Source organism: Culex pipiens, chromosome 1 (assembly GCF_016801865.2).
Source record: "Culex pipiens pallens isolate TS chromosome 1, TS_CPP_V2, whole genome shotgun sequence".
NCBI lineage: Eukaryota > Metazoa > Arthropoda > Insecta > Diptera > Culicidae > Culex > Culex pipiens.
The window spans coordinates 10,278,112-10,297,646 of NC_068937.1; the positions used below are offsets into that span (position 1 = coordinate 10,278,112).

Consider the following 19,535-nt stretch of genomic DNA (forward strand, 5'->3'; position numbering starts at 1 on the left):
TTGCTTTTATTATTTCAGTGTTTCAAAGAATTGAGACATGAATCCTTTTTATGTTTATAAATAGATTTTTTTAGAAGTAGATTATGTTAAAGTCAATGTAACTTTTGCCAACAAAAAGTTGTTTATATTACATTGAAAAACTGATGATCTATGTAACTTGCAATATCAAATAAAGTGAAATTTTATTTAAATATTTAATAAATCTCTTCAAATATTTTTTACATTTAAAAATATTGTTGACTTTCAGTACACAGAAAAAAATGATGGTAATATTCATCAGGGAATGGTGACAGATTTTGTGGCAAAATAAATGATTAGTTTTACCACAGAAATGATGAATTTTCATCAGTTTTTGATGAATATTCATCAGGTTCACATTTTTAAACATTTTTTATGTAATATAATTCAAAAAAAGAGGTTATTTCAAACATAACAAATTTTCAACGTTACAAAATTCAACTTTTTTTTCCTGTGTACATCATTTTAATAACTGATTGATTGAAAGTTATTAACAAAACTTTTAAAAAATATACAAGACTGGTGTCCCTTAAAAAATACACATTCTAACTGAGTTTTGTGGAATTAATAAAAAATGAATATCAATGGGAAAAACTCAATATATAAATCGATTCATTTTAAATATCAATGTTGATAATTAATTCAATTTATACGATACGATACGATTTCATACGATTTTTTTGAGTTCAGGTACCACAAGCTTAAAAATGGCTATATGGGTTGAACTCAAAAAATCGTATGAAAAGTGAGATATTGAACTCAGAAAATCATGTTTTTTGGTAAGGGTGTACTCAGTTCAGATAGTGCGATGGACTTTTGCTTAAAAATAAGCCCTTTTAAGTTTTCTGTCGAAAGATACCATCTGAAAATAAAATTGTATCATGGGAAGTTGCGAAATATGGATTTGTAAGATTTCTTCACAAATCACAACTTTTCATGATACATTAATGATTCTGGATGAAATTTTTACGAACAGTTTTTTTCAGGCAAAAACCTGAACCTGTCTTGATTTTTTATGTTTCTGGATGATATTTTTTCGCACCATTTTTTCAGGAAAAAGCAGAATTGGCCATGATTATTTCATGTTCCTGGATGATATTTTTCGGTACCATGACATGATATTTTTAAGTTCAAAATGACAACTTGGTTTGATATTTTTTTGATGATTCGTAGAGTAACTCATGTTACATTTTATGTTTCTACATCTCTTAAGTCAAGCGTTCTGGAAACATGTCATCTTCATGTTTTTGGCAACATGACAAGTTTACCGTAAGATGTAATTTTCTGATCGGGATTGTTATTGTAATAACAGACTAATAACATTTTGCGTTATTCTTCGAACAAATCTATGTTATTATTTTTCGTTATTTTAACAACTAATCCGATCATCCCAATAACAATTGGAGTTATTCTTCCATAACAAAAAATGTTATTCCCAAGTTGTTTTGACTTTCAACCAATATCAGACCAATAACAAATTTTGTTATGATTACATAAACTGTTACTAAGCTCTTATGCAAAAATGGATTTTACAAGAATATTCCATAACATTTTTTGTTATTTTAACAGTATTTGTTATTGAAATGGCATGAATTTTGTTATTACCGTCTGCCGGGTTGTTTATTTAAGTTTCCAGTCGCATTTTCCACCAAACTATACTTCCGCACTTCAAAGTTGCGATTGACAGCAGAAAAATGAGCGAGTATCCTCGGCTCGCTATGATCATTTTTTGGGAAATTTTAAATTTCTCAGGCCAGTTTGACAAATCGCAATAGTGCGATCGATAGCAATAAATTCGTGCGAAGTCCAACTTAGTGGGAATGAACCCGGGCAGACGGTAGTAACAAAGTTAATAATATTTCAATAACAAATCCTGTTAAAATAACAAAAAGTGTTATTTTTTTATCCTGAAGTTCAACTTCAAGAAGAAAAAATAATAACAGTTCCTGATAAAATAACAAGATTTTGTATTGAAGCGATATTATATTGAAAATGTTTAATAATACGCTAATAAGAGGAAATGTTATACATTTCAAAAACTCTCCTAATAACAAAATTTGTTATTCGTTCGGTATACCGACTTAGAAATAAAATTACCATAAATCACACAAATGGAAAAGTTTCTAAGTGTCTATAACGTAATCTGTTATTATTTTTTCTTTTGTTAAATATGTTTAGATCTTTGGGATAATTTTGTCTAATTTCGTCGGGGTCATTATTTTGGCCATGAAATAGGGTCCTTAAGCTTAAATTATTTTAAAAAGTTAAAATTTTGAAGGTTGATCCCCCTAAGAGACTTTGCTAAAATTGGCTAGAACTATGGTTAATTTTGACCAATTTCATCGTGGTCATTTATTTGATTATGAAATGTGGTCCTTAAGCTAAAATTAATCCGATAAAATTAACTTTTGAGAGTATTTTTTTTTTTTAAATTTTGTTATATTCCCTAACGGAAGTGATTTATTTATTGAGAATTTTTGAAGTATGAATAACAAAAACTGTTATTATTTTCACAGAGCCAGGAAGTCGGAGCTGACGTTGAAGTTCGAGCTGGAGTGAATCCTCGGAAACTGCATTGGATTCAGCAAATTTTCAGCAACTTTTACTTGGAGTCGGAATCTGTGAAGTCGGGTATTTTTAGAGAGCTGAAGTCGTCGTTGGCGTCATATTCTGCATCAAGAGTCGGAGTTGTCTTCAAAGTATGGATTCAAAGTCGCTTGGAGGTACCCGACTGTGCAGCCCTGACTAGTACAGAGGAGTTATGGCAACTGCAGGTTTTTTTTTGCAAATTACAATAAAACAATAACTTTTTTTGTTATGGAGACATACCAGTTCAATAACATTTTTTGTTATTATGCTGCTCCACTTCTCCGCACAAAATAACAAATCATGTCATTCCTTCATGATTTCTTCTGTGTTTTTGGTTTGTTATTGCAATAACAGCATAATAACCGTTTAAGTTATTCTTCGAACAAATCTTTGTTATTGATTTTTGTTATTTTAACAACCAATCCGATCATCCCAATAACATATTCCGATCTTCTCACAATATCAAAAACTGACCTTCCTAAGGTATTTCCGTCTGCTCGGGTTATGTGTCGAGAGATCAGTTTTAAGGGTCGAGACGTTTGTGATAAGATTTAAAAGAGAGAGAGAGCATTGACAAAATTGAAGTATATTTAATTTTCGAAACATAGCAATAAGCAAATTTTAATAGTTTAATATTGGTCAAAACATGATTAAAACAATTATTTTATTTTTTCTTCATTTTCGACGAATCATCATTCGACTGTACGTTGCTGCTTGGCTCCAATTTGTCCAGAAAATTCCCCAACCAGTTTTGGCGTCTTTTTCGAATGGTCCATTTAAGATGCTAAAAATAGACTTTTTCAGCTTTAATGAATCAAAAATTTAATAATTTCAACTGACCTGTAAGCACACCCCGAATACCACCAACCTCCTCCATACCTCTTGGCACAATTACCCTCCTTCCAGTTATCGTTGTCACTATCAAAGGTGGAAAACTTCTTCCCCAAATGGTACCTCAACTCGTCCCCAACCGTCCCAAAATAATTGCCCAACTTGATCAGCCCGTAATGTTCACCCTCTCCAGCAACCTTAAACTCCGAATACCTCGCATACCCGTAAAGTCCCGACTCCTGCCTCACCTCAACCACCAGCTCGTACCGTCCATTGTCCGTCAGCTGGTGCAACTGCTCCAACCCCAGCCAAAACTCACTCGCCCCACCAACCACTCCAAACCCCGTCCGGTAATCGGCCCAGCTACGGTTGAACGCCACTGCGCCGTCCAACCGTTGCTGAACCACCAACCAACCACCGTCGAAACTGTTCGCCTCACAAAACACTCAAAACGGTGCCGAGCTAAGGGATAGCTGGAAGGTGTACCTTCCGGAGCGGTCCACCTGCCGGCAGGACTCGACGAGCGCCGGTTGCTGAACCCTAAGGTGGGCCTCCAACAGTTGGCTGGAGTGGTTGGTCATGATCAGGACGCCGTTCAGGAGCCGCTTGATCATCGTGTAGTGTTTGGCGAGAATTTGCGACAGCTGGTCGGAGGTTTTGTCATGGCTAAAAATAAATCAATTTTTATTGAAATTTCAAACAAATTAGTCAAACTCACCTCTTCTGCAAATACTCCAAACGGTATTCGAGTAACTCGTAGCCAAGTGCATTCTCACTTGAATTGTTGGCAGTTGATCTGGCACTGCTCACTAGCAGGAGTAGCAGTACAAACATCTGGAACATCGCGTCCGATAAAGTGGTCGTGCAGAAATGATCGAATTGCTTAAAACTAATGGAATCAGCTCAAATCGTCGGTATTTATTGCTCAGATTATTTAGGTCATGCGAGGTTCTGAGGAATTAATCACATTGTTGAACGGCAAATCACTGATAAATTTAAAAAGAATGTAGCAACAACAAAAAAAAGGAAGAAAGAAAAAGTCCAACAAAATAAGTTGAATATTTAACATTATAATATGTCCTTTATTTTCAAAATTCAATAAATAATTAGGAAACTTGTTAGGTATTAAATTTTTTAGTGACGTAAATTATTGTTTCCTGCTCATTTAATTATATTGATCACATTCAGTGTTATCTCACATTAATGCTGTTCTTGACATTACATCATAGTAATGATTAATCTCTGTCGAACTGGGAAGTCTGCTGAAACTTCCGCATTCCGTTTTACTTATTTGGCATAGATTCGATCAAATCTCTTGGAAAATCTTAAACACAGTTTTTAACAGTAAAATATCGTTTGTTTTTGTTTCTGTTTCTGTTTTCCCGAGCAGACGGAAATAACTTGGGAATAACATTTTTAAGTTATTCTTCGAACAAATCTTTGTTATTACTTTTTTGTTATTTTAACAACTAATCCGATCATCCCAATAACAGTTGGAGATATTTGGTTTTGGTTTTGGTTTTGGTTTTGGTTTTGTTTTTGTTTTTGGTTTTGGTTTTGGTTTTGGTTTTGGTTTTGGTTTTGGTTTTGGTTTTGGTTTTGTTTTTGTTTTTGTTTTTGTTTTTGTTTTTGTTTTTGTTTTTGTTTTTGTTTTTGTTTTTGTTTTTGTTTTTGTTTTTGTTTTTGCTTTTGCTTTTGCTTTTGCTTTTGCTTTTGCTTTTGCTTTTGCTTTTGCTTTTGCTTTTGCTTTTGCTTTTGCTTTTGCTTTTGCTTTTGCTTTTGCTTTTGCTTTTGCTTTTGCTTTTGCTTTTGCTTTTGCTTTTGCTTTTGCTTTTGCTTTTGCTTTTGCTTTTGCTTTTGCTTTTGCTTTTGCTTTTGCTTTTGCTTTTGCTTTTGCTTTTGCTTTTGCTTTTGCTTTTGCTTTTGCTTTTGCTTTTGCTTTTGCTTTTGCTTTTGCTTTTGCTTTTGCTTTTGCTTTTGCTTTTGCTTTTGCTTTTGCTTTTGCTTTTGCTTTTGCTTTTGCTTTTGCTTTTGCTTTTGCTTTTGCTTTTGCTTTTGCTTTTGCTTTTGCTTTTGCTTTTGCTTTTGCTTTTGCTTTTGCTTTTGCTTTTGCTTTTGCTTTTGCTTTTGCTCATTGACCGTGGCCATCGGAATTAATTTGAGCAAGCGTTAAAGTCATGCTTAAGCTAGCACAGAACAAAACTCGCGTTCAATCCTTATCAAACACTGTGTATTTCCAACTTTTTATTTATGTTGCATAATTCTACAAAGCAGATAGGAAACAAACGAAAAACGCTTACAATGTGTATTTAGTTATTCACAGTAAATCTGTCAAGAAGGATGGCTCAACCGACCATGCTGTTTGCTATCGTAGGTCTACTAGTAGTTGCTGGAGAAATACTGGCTGGTCCAAATTCTACTACAGGATGCAACTGTGGCTTTGGGTACGAACTGCTGGAGCATCGTCTGGAGCAAATGGAACTAAAGAAGCAAAAGGAGTGAGATATTTGATTGCGTTTGATTTATTAATTTTGTTGACGTTGTCTTATTTTTAGATTTGAAGTTCAGAATGATCATTTGGAAAGTATGGTCAAAGGTTTGACCGTCTTGACTCAGCAAACCAGGTAGGTTTCGAAGGTCTTAATAAGTTTATGGATTCTAACAACTAATATTTTAGCCAAGTGTTAAACCGTCAAATAAATCACCAAAAGCGCATCATCGAATCCTGCGAGGACGTCACCACTTCGGGAAGGTTTCGTCTCCAGTTGCCAAATCAGCCAACTCCAGCGATGGAATAATCATCATCAAAAGAAAATCATTGGACGTTCATCAAGAGAAAAAATCCGAAGGGAGTATGGCTCTTCTCTCTCGCGCACGAAAGATCGGTAAAAGGAATCTAAAAAAAATCATCATCTTGATTATTCAGCGGAACATCATTTTCACTATTACACTTGCAAGTGTAACGTCACACGTCGAAAAACGACCTGTCACATTTTGTAGATGGGCAATGTGTGTAAACAAAGTGAAATAAATATTTGTAAGTGGTGCTGACAAGGAAATTCACAAAAAAATCATCCGCAGATTGATTTTCTTGGAGAATTTCGGGAGCGATTTTCTTTTGCGTGATTTGCCTCCTCTCTCTTTCGCGGGTGAAGAAAGTTCGCTAGCGAAATTGATTTTTTTGCGATTATTCCATCCCTGGCCAACTCCAATCACCGTAATCTGTGAAATGGAACCCTTAGACGGGGGCTGGCTAGTGATTCAGCGTCGCTCCCCAGGTTCCATCAACTTCAACCGGAGCTGGACCGAGTACCGGGAAGGGTTTGGGAACGCTGGCCAGTTTGGAGAGTTCTGGCTAGGGCTGGAGACGATCCATCAGTTGACAAAGGCGGGAGATCAAGAGCTGTTGGTGCAGCTGAAGAACGAAACCGGCCATTACGAGTATGGTCGCTACAAGCGGTTCCAGGTGGCCGGAGCAGACCAACGGTACAGGTTGTCCCCCTTGGAAGAGTTTAGCGGGGCGATTGGAGAAAAGTTGAACATTAGCAGGGATGAGGCGTTTTCAACCTACGACAAAGACAACGATCAGTGGACCGATGGAAATTGTGCCCAGAAATATGGTGGTGGATGGTGGTTTTACAAGTGCGGTTACACGTTAGTCAGCTAAGGGTGATACAGTTGGGCGATTGTTTGATGAAAAACATGTCTCGTTTAAGGTCACTCAACGGACCATATAAGAAAGACAACAACACTGGACGGGGGATTTTCTGGGACGGATGGACTGATGCTGCCACGTATAGTAGGATGTTGATACGACGCAGATAACACAAGTCCATTTCAAACCCGGGCAGACGGTAATAACAAAATTAATAATATTTCAATAACAAATCCTGTTAAAATAACAAAAAGTGTTATTATTTTATCCTGAAGTTCAACTTCAAGAAGAAAAAATAATAACAGTTCCTGATAAAATAACAAAATTTGGTATTGAAGTGATATTATATTGGAAATGTTTAATAACACGCTAATAAGAGGAAATTTTATACATTTAAAAAACTCTCCTAATAACAACATTTGTTATTCGTTCGGTATACTGACTTAGAGATAAAATTACCATAAATCGCACAAATAGATTAGTTTCTAAGTGTCCATAACACAATTTGTTATTATTTTTTCTTTTGTTAAATATATTTAGATCTTTGGGATAATTTTGTCTAATTTCGTCAGGGTCATTATTTTGGCCATGAAATGGGGTCCTTAAGCTGAAATTATTCAGAAAAGTTGAAATTTTGGAAGTTGATTTTTTTTAATTATAAGCCTTACCCGACAAACTTCGTTCTGCCTTTTTTCTTTTGTTGAAGTTTTTAACTTGGTTGCTTATCCAGCCTCCTGTGATCAAAATTTGATTTTACATAACTTTTCCCATACAATCCCCGAGCAGACGGAAATAACGTGGGAATAACATTTTTTGTTATTTGAAAATACTAGGCCAATAACATTTAATGTAATTTATAACAAGATTTGTTATTCGTCGTTATGATTTTTTTGTTATTGGATTGTTATTGTAATAACAGACTAATAACATTTTGCGTTATTCTTCGAACAAATCTTTGTTATTCTTTTTTGTTATTTTAACAACTAATCCGATCATCCCAATATCAGTTGGAGTTATTCTTCCATAACAAAAAATGTTATTCCCAAGTTGTTTTGACTTTCAACCAATATCAAACCAATAACAAAATTGGTTATGATAACATAAACTGTTATTAGGCTCTTATGCAAAAATGGATTTTGCAAGAATATTCCATATCATTTTTTGTTATTTTAACAGTATTTGTTATTGAAATGGCATGAATTTTGTTATTACCGTCTGCCCGGGTCTGCAGATTTCCCGGAATCGGTTCCGTCTGCTTCGCGTTCGAACAACCCGAGCAGACGGAAATAACTTGGGAATAACATTTTTTGATATTTGAAAATACTTGACCAATAACATTTTATGTTATTAATAACAAGATTTGTTATTCGTCGATATATATTTTTTGTTATTGGATTGTTATTGTAATAACTGACTAATAACATTTTGAGTTATTTTTCGAACAAATCTTTGTTATTATTTTTTGTTATTTTAACAACTAATCCGATCATCACAATAACAGTTGGAGTTATTCTTCCATAACAAAAAATGTTATTCCAAAGGCAGTCCTGTTTTTTCTTGTTATTTTCCGTCTCTTTTATGTCGCTGTTCGAGTGCATGGGGTGATTGGTCATTATAATTAAATAATGGCATCAGTAGTGCGGTGCCTGTGTGGACGCGCAGTCCTGTTTTTTCGTGTTATTTTCCGTATCTTTTATGTCGCTGTTCGAGTGCATGGGGTGATTGGATTTCTTCTGATTCGTGTTGTTTTCATCTCTTTTGTGTCGCTGTTTGTGTGCATGGGGTGATTGGTCTTCTTCTTCTTCTTTTTTCTTTATTTTTAGTTAGCGCGTTCGTTGGCCAATGAGTTTATTTTTGTTCTCTTTACATAGTTTTCGATAGAAACGATCCGAATTCTTTTTTTTTTCGAGACAAGCAAGTCGTATTGCTGGATTAAGTCCTTTCTATATCATCGATGATCGGAAGGCACGCCGACGAATATGTTTTAAGGCTTATGATATAAAATCATTTTAATGAATAAAGCCCTTCTTACATCACCGTTGATCGGAAGGCACGCCGACGAAGAATTTCTGGAGGATCGCGGTCGAATTAATACTATATTTAAAATTCTAGATAGCTATCTTTCGGATTCGATTGTGAGTAGCGGGACTTCGCGGTTACTATGCAACGTATTTTTTGGAGTCTTTTTATATTTTAAATTTATAAGTCCTTCTTTTATCATCGTTGATAGGAAGGCACGCCGCCGGTTAAGTTCGTTTAAGTTATTGTTTTAATTTAATTACAATCGGTTACGTGGTGTCCTGTTTTCTTTTCGTTTATATTCGTTGATCGTAATAATTTATTCCAACTGGCAGCTTTAGTATTAACTCATCTACTATTTTTGACATTTGCTCGCGTTATCTTAATTGTACCAACAGTAAAAATATACTGATAAGTCCAGCCCATAGCACTACCGCTCGGTTGGCACGCGTTCGATTAAAACAAACTTTTTAAATAATCAATTATTTATCTTTCCGCAGCCGGCTGCCTAAGATTTAAAATTTCAACCGATAAACAAAATGCTCATGGTCACATCACTGCCACTCGTGAATCCTGACCTCATACCCATCTACTAACCCCCTCAAAACTCATTTGATACTTTGTCGGAGAAGCAGTCGATTGGGCGGTCTCTATCACTCAAGTATCGGACTAACATTCCCATCCACTTCCCCGTGACCCTACCACTGGTCGTGGCCGGCGCCGGTATTGATCAGCATGATAGGGGCCTTTGAGAAGTTGCGAAGCGAGGAAAGATAGCACCCACATCTTCCACGGCTCGTGGATGTAACTTCTGGAGGTCCTGGTCAATAACGGAGTAGCAACTGCGGGTGGGCACCTATGCTTATGCTTATGCTTCATAACAAAAAATGTTATTCCAAAGTTGTTTTGGCTTTCAACCAATATCAGACCAATAACAAATTTTGTTATGATAACATAAACTGTTATTAAACCCTTATGCAGAAATGAATTTTTCAAAAAGATTCCATAACATTTTCTGTTATTTTAACAATATTTGTTATTGAAATGGCATGAATTTAGTTATTACCGTCTGTCCGGGAAAACCGTCGAAATTTTTTATGTATATAGAAGATTTGATATACCCCCTAAGGGACTTTGCTAAAATTGGCTAGAACTATGGGATAATTTTGACTAATTTCATCGGGGTCATTATTTTGGCCATAAAATGGGGTCCTTAAGTTAAAATTATTCTAAAAAGTTGAAATTTTGAAAGTTGATTTTTTCAGTTTAAGCAATTCAAGAAATTCAAGAAATTCAAGAAATTTAAGAAATTCAAGAAATTCAAGAAATTCGAGAAATTCAAGAAATTTAAGAAATTCAAGAAATTCAAGAAATTCAAGAAATTCAAGAAATTCAAGAAATTCAAGAAATTCAAGAAATTCAAGAAATTCAAGAAATTCAAGAAATTCAAGAAATTCAAGAAATTCAAGGAATTCAAGAAATTCAAGAAATTCAAGAAATTCAAGAAATTCAAGAAATTCAAGAAATTCAAGAAATTCAAGAAATTCAAGAAATTCAAGAAAGTCAAGAAATTCAAGAAATTCAAGGAATTCAAGAAATTCAAGAAATTCAAGAAATTCAAGAAATTCAAGAAATTCAAGAAATTCAAGAAATTCAAGAAATTCAAGAAATTCTTTTTTGTTTTTTTTCCTTTTTCATTAAAAGTTTGCAATGCTCGCACATTTTACGATTCAATCCTAATCGCGAGGGCACGTGATTTTTACAGGTTAAATTAAATCCAAATACCTTCCTTTCCCACCGTTTCCAAGGAAGGGTGTGTCGGTCGTCAATCCTTTGCTCTCCTGGAAGCCACAACCCAGCTAGCATCAGCAGCTTCTTCAAAGAATCCACGATCTCGGTGCGCACAAGTGCGCTTGAACTTCAGGAGAGTTGCAAAAAATATAAATAAAAGTGAAGCAAGCAAAAAACCCCGGCAAGAACGCTAGAGAATGAGAAATAAATTTTATGTAATACAGCAACAGCAACGGCCGAGATGACGACGAACCTCTTGTGCGAGGAGCTGGCCACGGCCTTGGAAGGTCGTCATCCTCCACCACGAGATGAGCTCAGAGCTTAGCCTGGCTGGGTTGGAGACCTTGCACCTTCCGACCGAGGCAGAGCCACATCTTCACATTGTAATTACTGGATGATGACGGCGGCGATGGACCCAGGGAGCAGCAGCTCATCTTCTTCGTTAGAAAAGAAGGCCCCGCGGAGGTTCGTCGTCTGAGCGGCGCGGCGCGATGATGACGACGTTCAAGTTGCGGGGTTGTGTTGTGGGGGGGGGGGGGGGGGGGTTCTGCGGTGGAATAGTTCTAGAGAGGCAGAGGTTCCGAACAGGGACAAGAACAACAGTTCTTATGAGCAATTTGTCACGTTTTTTTTCAATTCCATATACTTTTATTTTTTTTTATTTTATCACCATCGTGTTTCCCGGACAATTTTACATAACAATCAATGAAGACCTCAAACTTAAACGAACTATTGGCGAGATACAGCGATTTTATTGAAAAAAAGTTTGATTTTGCGCAGCACTCGGAAGTACGTGGTCCCGGTCGGACGGTAATAACAAAATTCATGCCATTTCAATAACAAATACTGTTAAAATAGCAAAAAACGTTATGGAATATTCTTGCAAAACCCATTTTTGCATAAGAGTTTAATAACAGTTTTTGTTATCATAACAAAATTTGTTATTGGTCTGATATTGGTTGAAAACCAAAACAACTTTGGAAAAACATTTTTTGTTATGGAAGAAAACCTACCTGGATCGGGGTGTCCCGAGCAGACGGAAATAACTGGGAAATAACATTTTTTGATATTTGAAAATACTAGGCCAATAACATTTTATGTTATTTATAAAAGATTTGTTATTCGTCGTTATGATTTTTTGGCATTGGATTGTTATTGTAATAACAGATTAATAAAAATTTTAGTTATTATTCGAACAAATCTTTGTTATTATTTTTTTGTTATTTTAACAACTAATCCGATCATCTCAATAACGGTTGGAGGTGTTCTTCCATAACAAAAAATGTTATTCCAAAATTGTTATGGCTGTCAACCAATATCAGCCCAATAACAAATTTTGTTATGATAACATAAACTGTTATTAAACCGTTATGCAAACATGGATTTTCAATTAGATTCCATAACACTTTTTGTTTTTTTAACAATATTTGTTATTACCATCTGCCCGGGATACTTTTCAACAAAAAGGGAAGAGTTTCGCAAAGTTCGGTTTTTATATGTGAGAAACTTATTTCGGATTTGAATTCATAGGACAGAGTGCTGCGCAAAATCATTTTTTTTTTCATTAAAATCGCTGTTTCTCGCCAATAGCTCATTTTAGTATGAGGTAAACATTGGTTATTAAGTAAAATTGTCCGGGTAACACGATGGTGTTAAAATAAACAAAATAAGAATATAAGGAATTGGTCAAAACTGGTTGGTTTGGTAACTTTAAGGTCATCTAATGAACGGAAATTTCTTGTAGATAAAGATATGAAATGTTTTGATTTAAAAATACTGAAAACTTTCGCAAAACAACTTATTTTTGAAAAAATACTCAAATTTGATGTTGTTTTTATTTTTGAAAATACTCATAATTTTTACAAATAACGTATTTTTGAAAAACATGCATTAATTTGATAATTTTGTCACAAAATCACGTTTTTGTGACAAAACTTTAATAAAAAAAAGTGCAATATCGGTATCAAAAAACTTCAAAATTTCTCATTTAAAATTCAGGGTTTTCTTTTACAACGTATTTTCGAAAAAAAAAACTCGAGTTTTATGATTTTGATATTTATCTACGTGTCAAATTATTGAACAATTCATATAATTATCGATTGCAAAATCAAGTTTTGAAAACCGTCTACATTTTCACAAAACTAAGGTTTTTTATTGTAAAGAAACTCATAAAATTATTTTTTCCCACCCTAGTAACATTTTAGGTTTTAAGTAGGCCATAAAAGCCTATTTAGGCTGTATGAGGGTTTTCAGAACCATGATAAAACCTGTAAGTTTAAAAATGTTACTAGGGCAGTATAGATTTTATTAAAACATGATGGTACCCGAACAGATGGTAATAACTAAATTCATGCCATTTCAATAGCAAATACTGTTAAAATAACAAAAAGTGTTATGGAATATTCTTGCAAAATCCATTTTTGCATAAGAGTTCAATAACGGTTTATGTTATCATAACGAAATTTGTTATTGGTCTGATATTGGTTGAAATCCAAAACAACTTTGGAATAACATTTTTTGTTGTGGAAGAATACCTCAAACTGTTATTGGGATGACCGGATTAGTTGTTAAAATAACAAAAAATATTAACAAAGATTTGTTCGAAGAATAACGCAAAATGTTATTAGTCTGTTATTACAATAACAATTCAATAACAAAAAAATCATAACGACGAATAACAAATCTTGTTATAAATAACATTAAATGTTATTGGCCTAGTATGTTCAAATATCAAAAAATGATATTCCCAAGTTATTTCCGTCTGCTCGGGTAAGCAGGATATAAAAAATATCACAAAACTTTGAAGATTGATTATTTGATATAAAAAATATCACAAAAATTTGCATTTTTGAAAAATGGAATGTTCTAAATAATTCGAAATGATGAAAGATTTAAAAAAAAATACTATTTTTACAAATCACCAAAAAAATAACTAAATTTAATTAATTTGATAATTAGGCATAAAGTGTTCAGAAATTTCTCATTGCTACCGATAGTAAAAATATTGTCTATGAAAATACTCGAAATTTTCCTAAAACTACGTACTTTCAAAAAATACTAAAATTTCATTCTTTTGTAAAATGGGAATCAAATAATTGGGAATTTACAACAAAATTTTAAAGTCACAGAATTTTATTATTTTTAAAAATATTTATGATTTTTACAAATCACGTATTTTTGAATGAAAAATACTAATGATGATTGAGATATTCGGCTATCAATTGATTCAAGCATGTTGACAGAAAAAGTTTATTTGAAAATAGTTTGATTGTCACAAAACTAACGTTTATGGGAGAATAAAAACCTATGTCGGTACCAAATGACTGGAAATATCTAAAAAAACTTAATTCAGAAAGTCACAGCATATTTTTCTTTATGTAAGGCCGATGCAAATATTAAAAAAAGTTTTTTTCCCTCGGCCCTGGCCGAGGTCAAGGGGGGGGGGCAAAAAAATAAAAAAATATAAAAATTTAAATAACCAGCCATAATCTTCACATTTAAATGAAAAAAGTGTTTTAAAATGCATTTTACACTAGTTTAGTTGTTTTGCAATCATTAGTTTTCAAAAAATCTAAGATCTCACAAAAACCAAAATTGTATCGAAAAAAAGATTTTGCATCGAAAATTTTCAAAAAATCTTAAGATTTTTTAATAAACCCAAACATGCTAAATATGATTTTAAACGCAGAAAAATGTATTTTAACTTGATTTCAGCTGGTTACACTTGAATTTTCATTGAAATGTTGAAGTTTATTGTAACAATATTTTTTTGCCCCCTGATTTTTCGGGCCAATTTTGAAGGGGGGGGGGGGGGGGTGACAAAAACTTTTAAAAATATTTGTACCAGCCTAAATACTCAAAATTTAAAATTTTAACGTATTTTCGGAAAAAATACTTAAGTTTTATGATTTTGGTATCAAGGTATCAAATGACTAAACATTTTTAATAAAAAAAAATTTTGTTTTGAAAAAATCTTCTAAATTTTCTCAAAACCAATTTGTTTTTGTAAAAGAAATATTAAAAAAAATCGCAAAATCGATATCAAAAAATCGAAATTTTCTAATAAATTACGATACAAGAGGCATTTTTTTTAAAATTTCTAATTTTCACAAAACCACGCAATTTTAAAAAAATACTCGAATTTGATGTTTGTTTTTTTTTTTTGTTTTAAATATGGAAACCAAATGATTGGGAATTTGCAATTAAATTCAAAAGTCATAGAATGTTCTGTATAATTAAATTGTTACAAATCGACGAAAAATACTTAAATTTGATGATTTTGGTAATTGGGTACAAAATATTCGGAAATTTCTCATTGATACCGATATGAAAAGTATTGTTTTCGAAAATACTAGAAATTTTCACAAAACTTCGTATTTTCGAAAAATACTCAAAATTCATGTTTTTGTAATTTGCTAATCAGGTAATTTAAAATCAACGATGGAATTTGAAAGTCACAGAAATTTATTTTTTGAATATTCAAGATTTTTTTTACAAATAACATATCTAGAGTTTTTTTTGAAAAGGTCCTATAAACCAAATTTGAAATTTTTGCTTTTTGGGTGTTTTAGAACCGCCTTGAGTCAGGGGTATTCAAAAACACCCAAAAAGCAACAATTGAAAATTTGGTTTATTGGACCTTTTCAAAAAAAACTCTGGATATTTTAAAGAAAAAAAAAACCCTTATGTTTGATGATTTTGATATTTGGGTTCAAAAGGTCGGAAGTTCTTAGAGATAACATTAGTAAAACTTTTTTTAAATACTCAAATGTATCAAAAAATCTCATTTTGATGCAATTTGTTTTGATATTCTTCATAGATTATGATAGTCACAGTAAATTTAATTTAACTTTCGAAAATGCTGAATATTTTTATATTTTATTTATTTAATACTTATGTTCGAAATGAATACTTAAATTTGATGACGTTATAGTTGGGTATCGAATGAAAGGAAATTTCACGTTTTCGGAAAAAAATATTCCAATTTTATGTTTTATGTAACATGAAATCACTGTAAATTTTTGATGAATTTTGAAAGTCACAGAAAAATTCTCAAATTTGATGATTTAGATTTGTGCATAAAAAATGTTTGGAAATGTCTCATTGATACAAATAAAGAAAGGTTTGTTTTAAAAAATGCTCAAAATTTCTGCAAAACTTTGAATTTATTGAATAAAAAATACTCAAATTTGTTTTTTTGTAATATGGGAATCAGATGATTGAAAATTTTTGATAGATTTCAAAAGTCATAGTTTTATTTCTGATTAAAAAAATATTTGAAAAAAATCTAATAAATAATATTAAAAAATTACATGCCAAAAAATAACGATTTATTATTACCGGATTCAGGTCCTCTGAACGTGCTTAGAACCCCCGTTCCAGAATCTATTTTTTCCCCTTTTCTCCAGTTTTTTTTCTCGCAAAACCCAACCAAGCCAAGCCGAGTCCAGCAGCTGCTGCTGCCCAGATTGATGATGATCATCATTTTCACGATCATAATCAGGGTCGTCTCCCGGCTGTCGTCAGCTCGCGTCTTGCCAGAACCCCCCCTCGAGGGCAGGCCTGATTGGATTTCGCAATTCGTCCGACGATCATCGGACGTGTTTGGAGAAAGAAACGCAACCGAGGAGGAGGAGGAAAAATCAGAATTCCTTCCTGGAGGGGAAAATCATCGCCTAGGCTGGGGCCTGTTTAAACTGTGGCAGGTCGCCAATTGGACCAGCGACGACGACGAGGCCGGGCTGATTAGCAACAAGTTGAACCACCTCGCTCTGGCTCTGTTTAGTCGCTCTGCGAAACGGGGTTGTTGTGCAATCGATTCTGTCTTTGAGCGGTTTGAGAGATTTGCTCGAAGAAAGGGGTTCTAAAAATAGATCGAAATTATGCGTTCTGTTGGTTTGTTGGTTTTAGAAAACAAATGAGGTTATTATTTTGCCACAATCTTCTTCTAACAACTTGATTTTTTATTGAATATATTTTGATAATAAAAATCATCATTTTATTCGAAAAAAACGGTTTAACTGTCACTTTAGATTTGTTCAATTAAAACAACTCGAGTGCAATCGTATTCGAGTTCAAAGATCATGTTTGGCTAATTTAGAAACCCAATTCTGGTGGTGTAAATTGGCATTATCAGTAGAAGCAGCATACCCCAGCAGACATGAAATGTTATTGCCCTAGTATTTAGAAATACTAGGGCAATAACATTTCATGTTATTTATAACAAGATTTGTTATTCGTCGTCATAGTTATAGTAATCGGTCTTTTTTCTTCAATTTCAGTTTTTGTATTTTTTAATCCGACTGAAACTTTTTTGGTGCCTTCGGTATGCCCAAAGAAGCCATTTTGCATCATTAGTTTGTCCATATAATTTCCCATACAAATTTGGCAGCTAAACCTCAATTTGCTAAAAAAAAATTGTTTGATTTTTTTTTATTTTTTGAAATGTTTTAGAGGACATAAAATGCCAACTTTTCAGAAATTTCCAGGTTGTGCAAAAAATCATTGAGCGAGTTATGATTTTTCGAATAAATACTACTTTTTTTCAAAAAATCGAAATGTTGGTCGCAAAAATTTTTCAACCTAATTTTTCGATGTAAAATCAAATTTGCAATCAAAAAGTACTTAAGTGAAATTTTGATAAATTGCACCGTTTTCAGCTTAAATTAATATTTAGGTGACTTTTTTGAAAATAGTCGCCGTCTTTCATTTTTTTTTTAAATAAGTGCACATGTTTGCCCACTTTTGAAAAAAATATTTTTGAAAAGCTGAGAAAATTCTCTATATTTTGCTTCTTCGGACTTTTTTGATACGACCTTTAGTTGCTAAGATATTGCAATGCAAAGGTTTAAAAACAGAAAAATTCATGTTTTCTAAGTCTCACCCAAACAGCACATTATTTAGCAATGCCGATATCTCAGTAACTAATGGTCTGATTTACAATGCTAAACTATGACACATTTGTGAAATTTTCCGATCTTTTCGAAAACAATATTTTCAAAATTTTCAAATCAATACTAACATTTTAAATTGGCTTAATATTGAATGTTTGGCCCTTTTGAAATGTTAGTCTTGACTTGAAAATTTTTAAAATATTATTTTCGAAGAGATCGGAAAATTTCACAAATGTTTCATGCTTTAACATTTAAAATCGGACCATTAGTAATTGAGAAATCGGCATTGTTAAATGGTGGGCTGTTTGGGTGAGACTTAGAAAACATCAATTTTCCTGTTTTTAAACCTTTGCATTGCAATATCTCAGCAACTTAAGGTCGTATCAAAAAAGTCCGAAGAAGCAAAATATAGAGAATTTTCTCAGCTTTTCAAAAATATTTTTTTCAAAAGTTGGCAAACATGTGCACTTATTTAAAAAAAAATGAAAGACGGCGACTATTTTCAAAAAAGTCACTTAAATATGGCTATAACTTGAAAACGGTGCACTTTATCAAAATTTAACTGATGTACTTTTTGATTGCAAATTTGATTTTACATAGAAAAATGAAGTTGAAAAAATTTTGCGACCGATATTTCGATTTTTTGAAAAAATCAGTATTGATTCAAAAATGTATAACTCGCTCAATGATTTTTTGCACAACCTGGAAATTTCTGAAAAGCTGGCATTTTATGTCCTCTAAAACATATCAAAATTAAAAAAAATCAAAAACAGTGTTTTTTGCCAATTGAGTTTTAGTGATAAAAAGTTAAATAAAAAATCACCAATTTTTTTTTACCGTGTATCATTTATTTTCCAGTGTAGGCTGTATCCAAACCTACAACTTTGCCAAATACACCAAATCGATGTTATGATAACATAAATTGTTATTAAACCCTTATGCAAAAATAGATCCTTCAAGAAGATTATATAACACTTTTTGTTATTTTAACAGTATTTGTTAAGGAAATAGCACGTCATAACAACATTTATGCCACTTCAATAACAAAAACTGTTAAAATAACAGAAAGTGTTATGCAATATTCTTGCAAAATCCATGTTTGCATAAGAGTTTAATAACAGTTTATGTTATCATAACAAAATTTATTATTGGTCTGATATTGGTTGAAAGCCAAACCAACATTGGAATAACATTTTTTGTTATGGAAGAATACCTCCGACTGTTATTGGGATGATCGGATTAGTTGTCAAAATAACAAAATATAATAACAAAGATTTGTTCGAAGAATAACTAAAACTGTTATTAGTCTGTTATTACAATAACAATCCAAAAACAAAAATTTCATAACGACGAATAACAAATCTTGTTATAAATAACATAAAATGTTATTGGCTTAGTATTTTTAAATATCAAAAAATGTTATTCCCAAGTTATTTCCGTCTGCTAGGGTACATTCAATTTCTAGTCACTTACCTAGGGCAGTACCGTTATTGTGGCTTTATTGGGAAGTACAATAAAAATGTTGTTATCCAATATGAATTTTATATAACGTTGTCATTTTCAAATCAATTTAAAATCTTTTAAAAAATAACTTATTTTAACCACATTTCAGAAAACCTGAACGTACACCCAAACGGCGGTCGCATGATTGTGATGCATGGCGGTATGAAAGTATATCAGAATCTGCATGAAAACTGTCCTCATGCATTTTTTGCGATATAGGGGTATGACATTTTTGC

General features: G+C 32.9%; 2 protein-coding genes and 1 pseudogene across 2 annotated transcripts in view; 2 read left to right on the forward strand and 1 right to left on the reverse strand.

Moving 5' to 3' along the window:
* Positions 1-19,535, forward strand: part of LOC120431108 (trafficking protein particle complex subunit 1) — a 370,102-nt gene that overhangs the window by 38,565 nt on the left and 312,002 nt on the right. The window lies entirely within an intron of this gene.
* Positions 3,188-4,406, reverse strand: LOC120428555 (angiopoietin-related protein 1-like; annotated as a pseudogene).
* Positions 5,741-7,105, forward strand: LOC120428557 (ficolin-1-like). The gene is made up of 4 exons (XM_052706615.1): positions 5,741-5,936; positions 5,994-6,062; positions 6,116-6,214; positions 6,640-7,105. Exons 1-4 carry the CDS (start codon positions 5,779-5,781, stop codon positions 7,103-7,105), a joined length of 792 nt encoding a protein of 263 aa, XP_052562575.1. The 5' UTR covers positions 5,741-5,778.

What these genes read in the sequence shown, in the direction of transcription:
- LOC120428557 (XM_052706615.1), top strand. Translation starts at nt 5,779, where the DNA reads ATGGCTCAACCGACCATGCTGTTTGCTATCGTAGGTCTACTAGTAGTT. An exon ending in GTCTTGACTCAGCAAACCAG is followed by an intron (nt 6,063 to 6,115) that starts GTAGGTTTCGAA and finishes CTAATATTTTAG; the next exon opens with CCAAGTGTTAAACCGTCAAA. An exon ending in CGTCTCCAGTTGCCAAATCA is followed by an intron (nt 6,215 to 6,639) that starts GCCAACTCCAGC and finishes ATTCCATCCCTG; the next exon opens with GCCAACTCCAATCACCGTAA.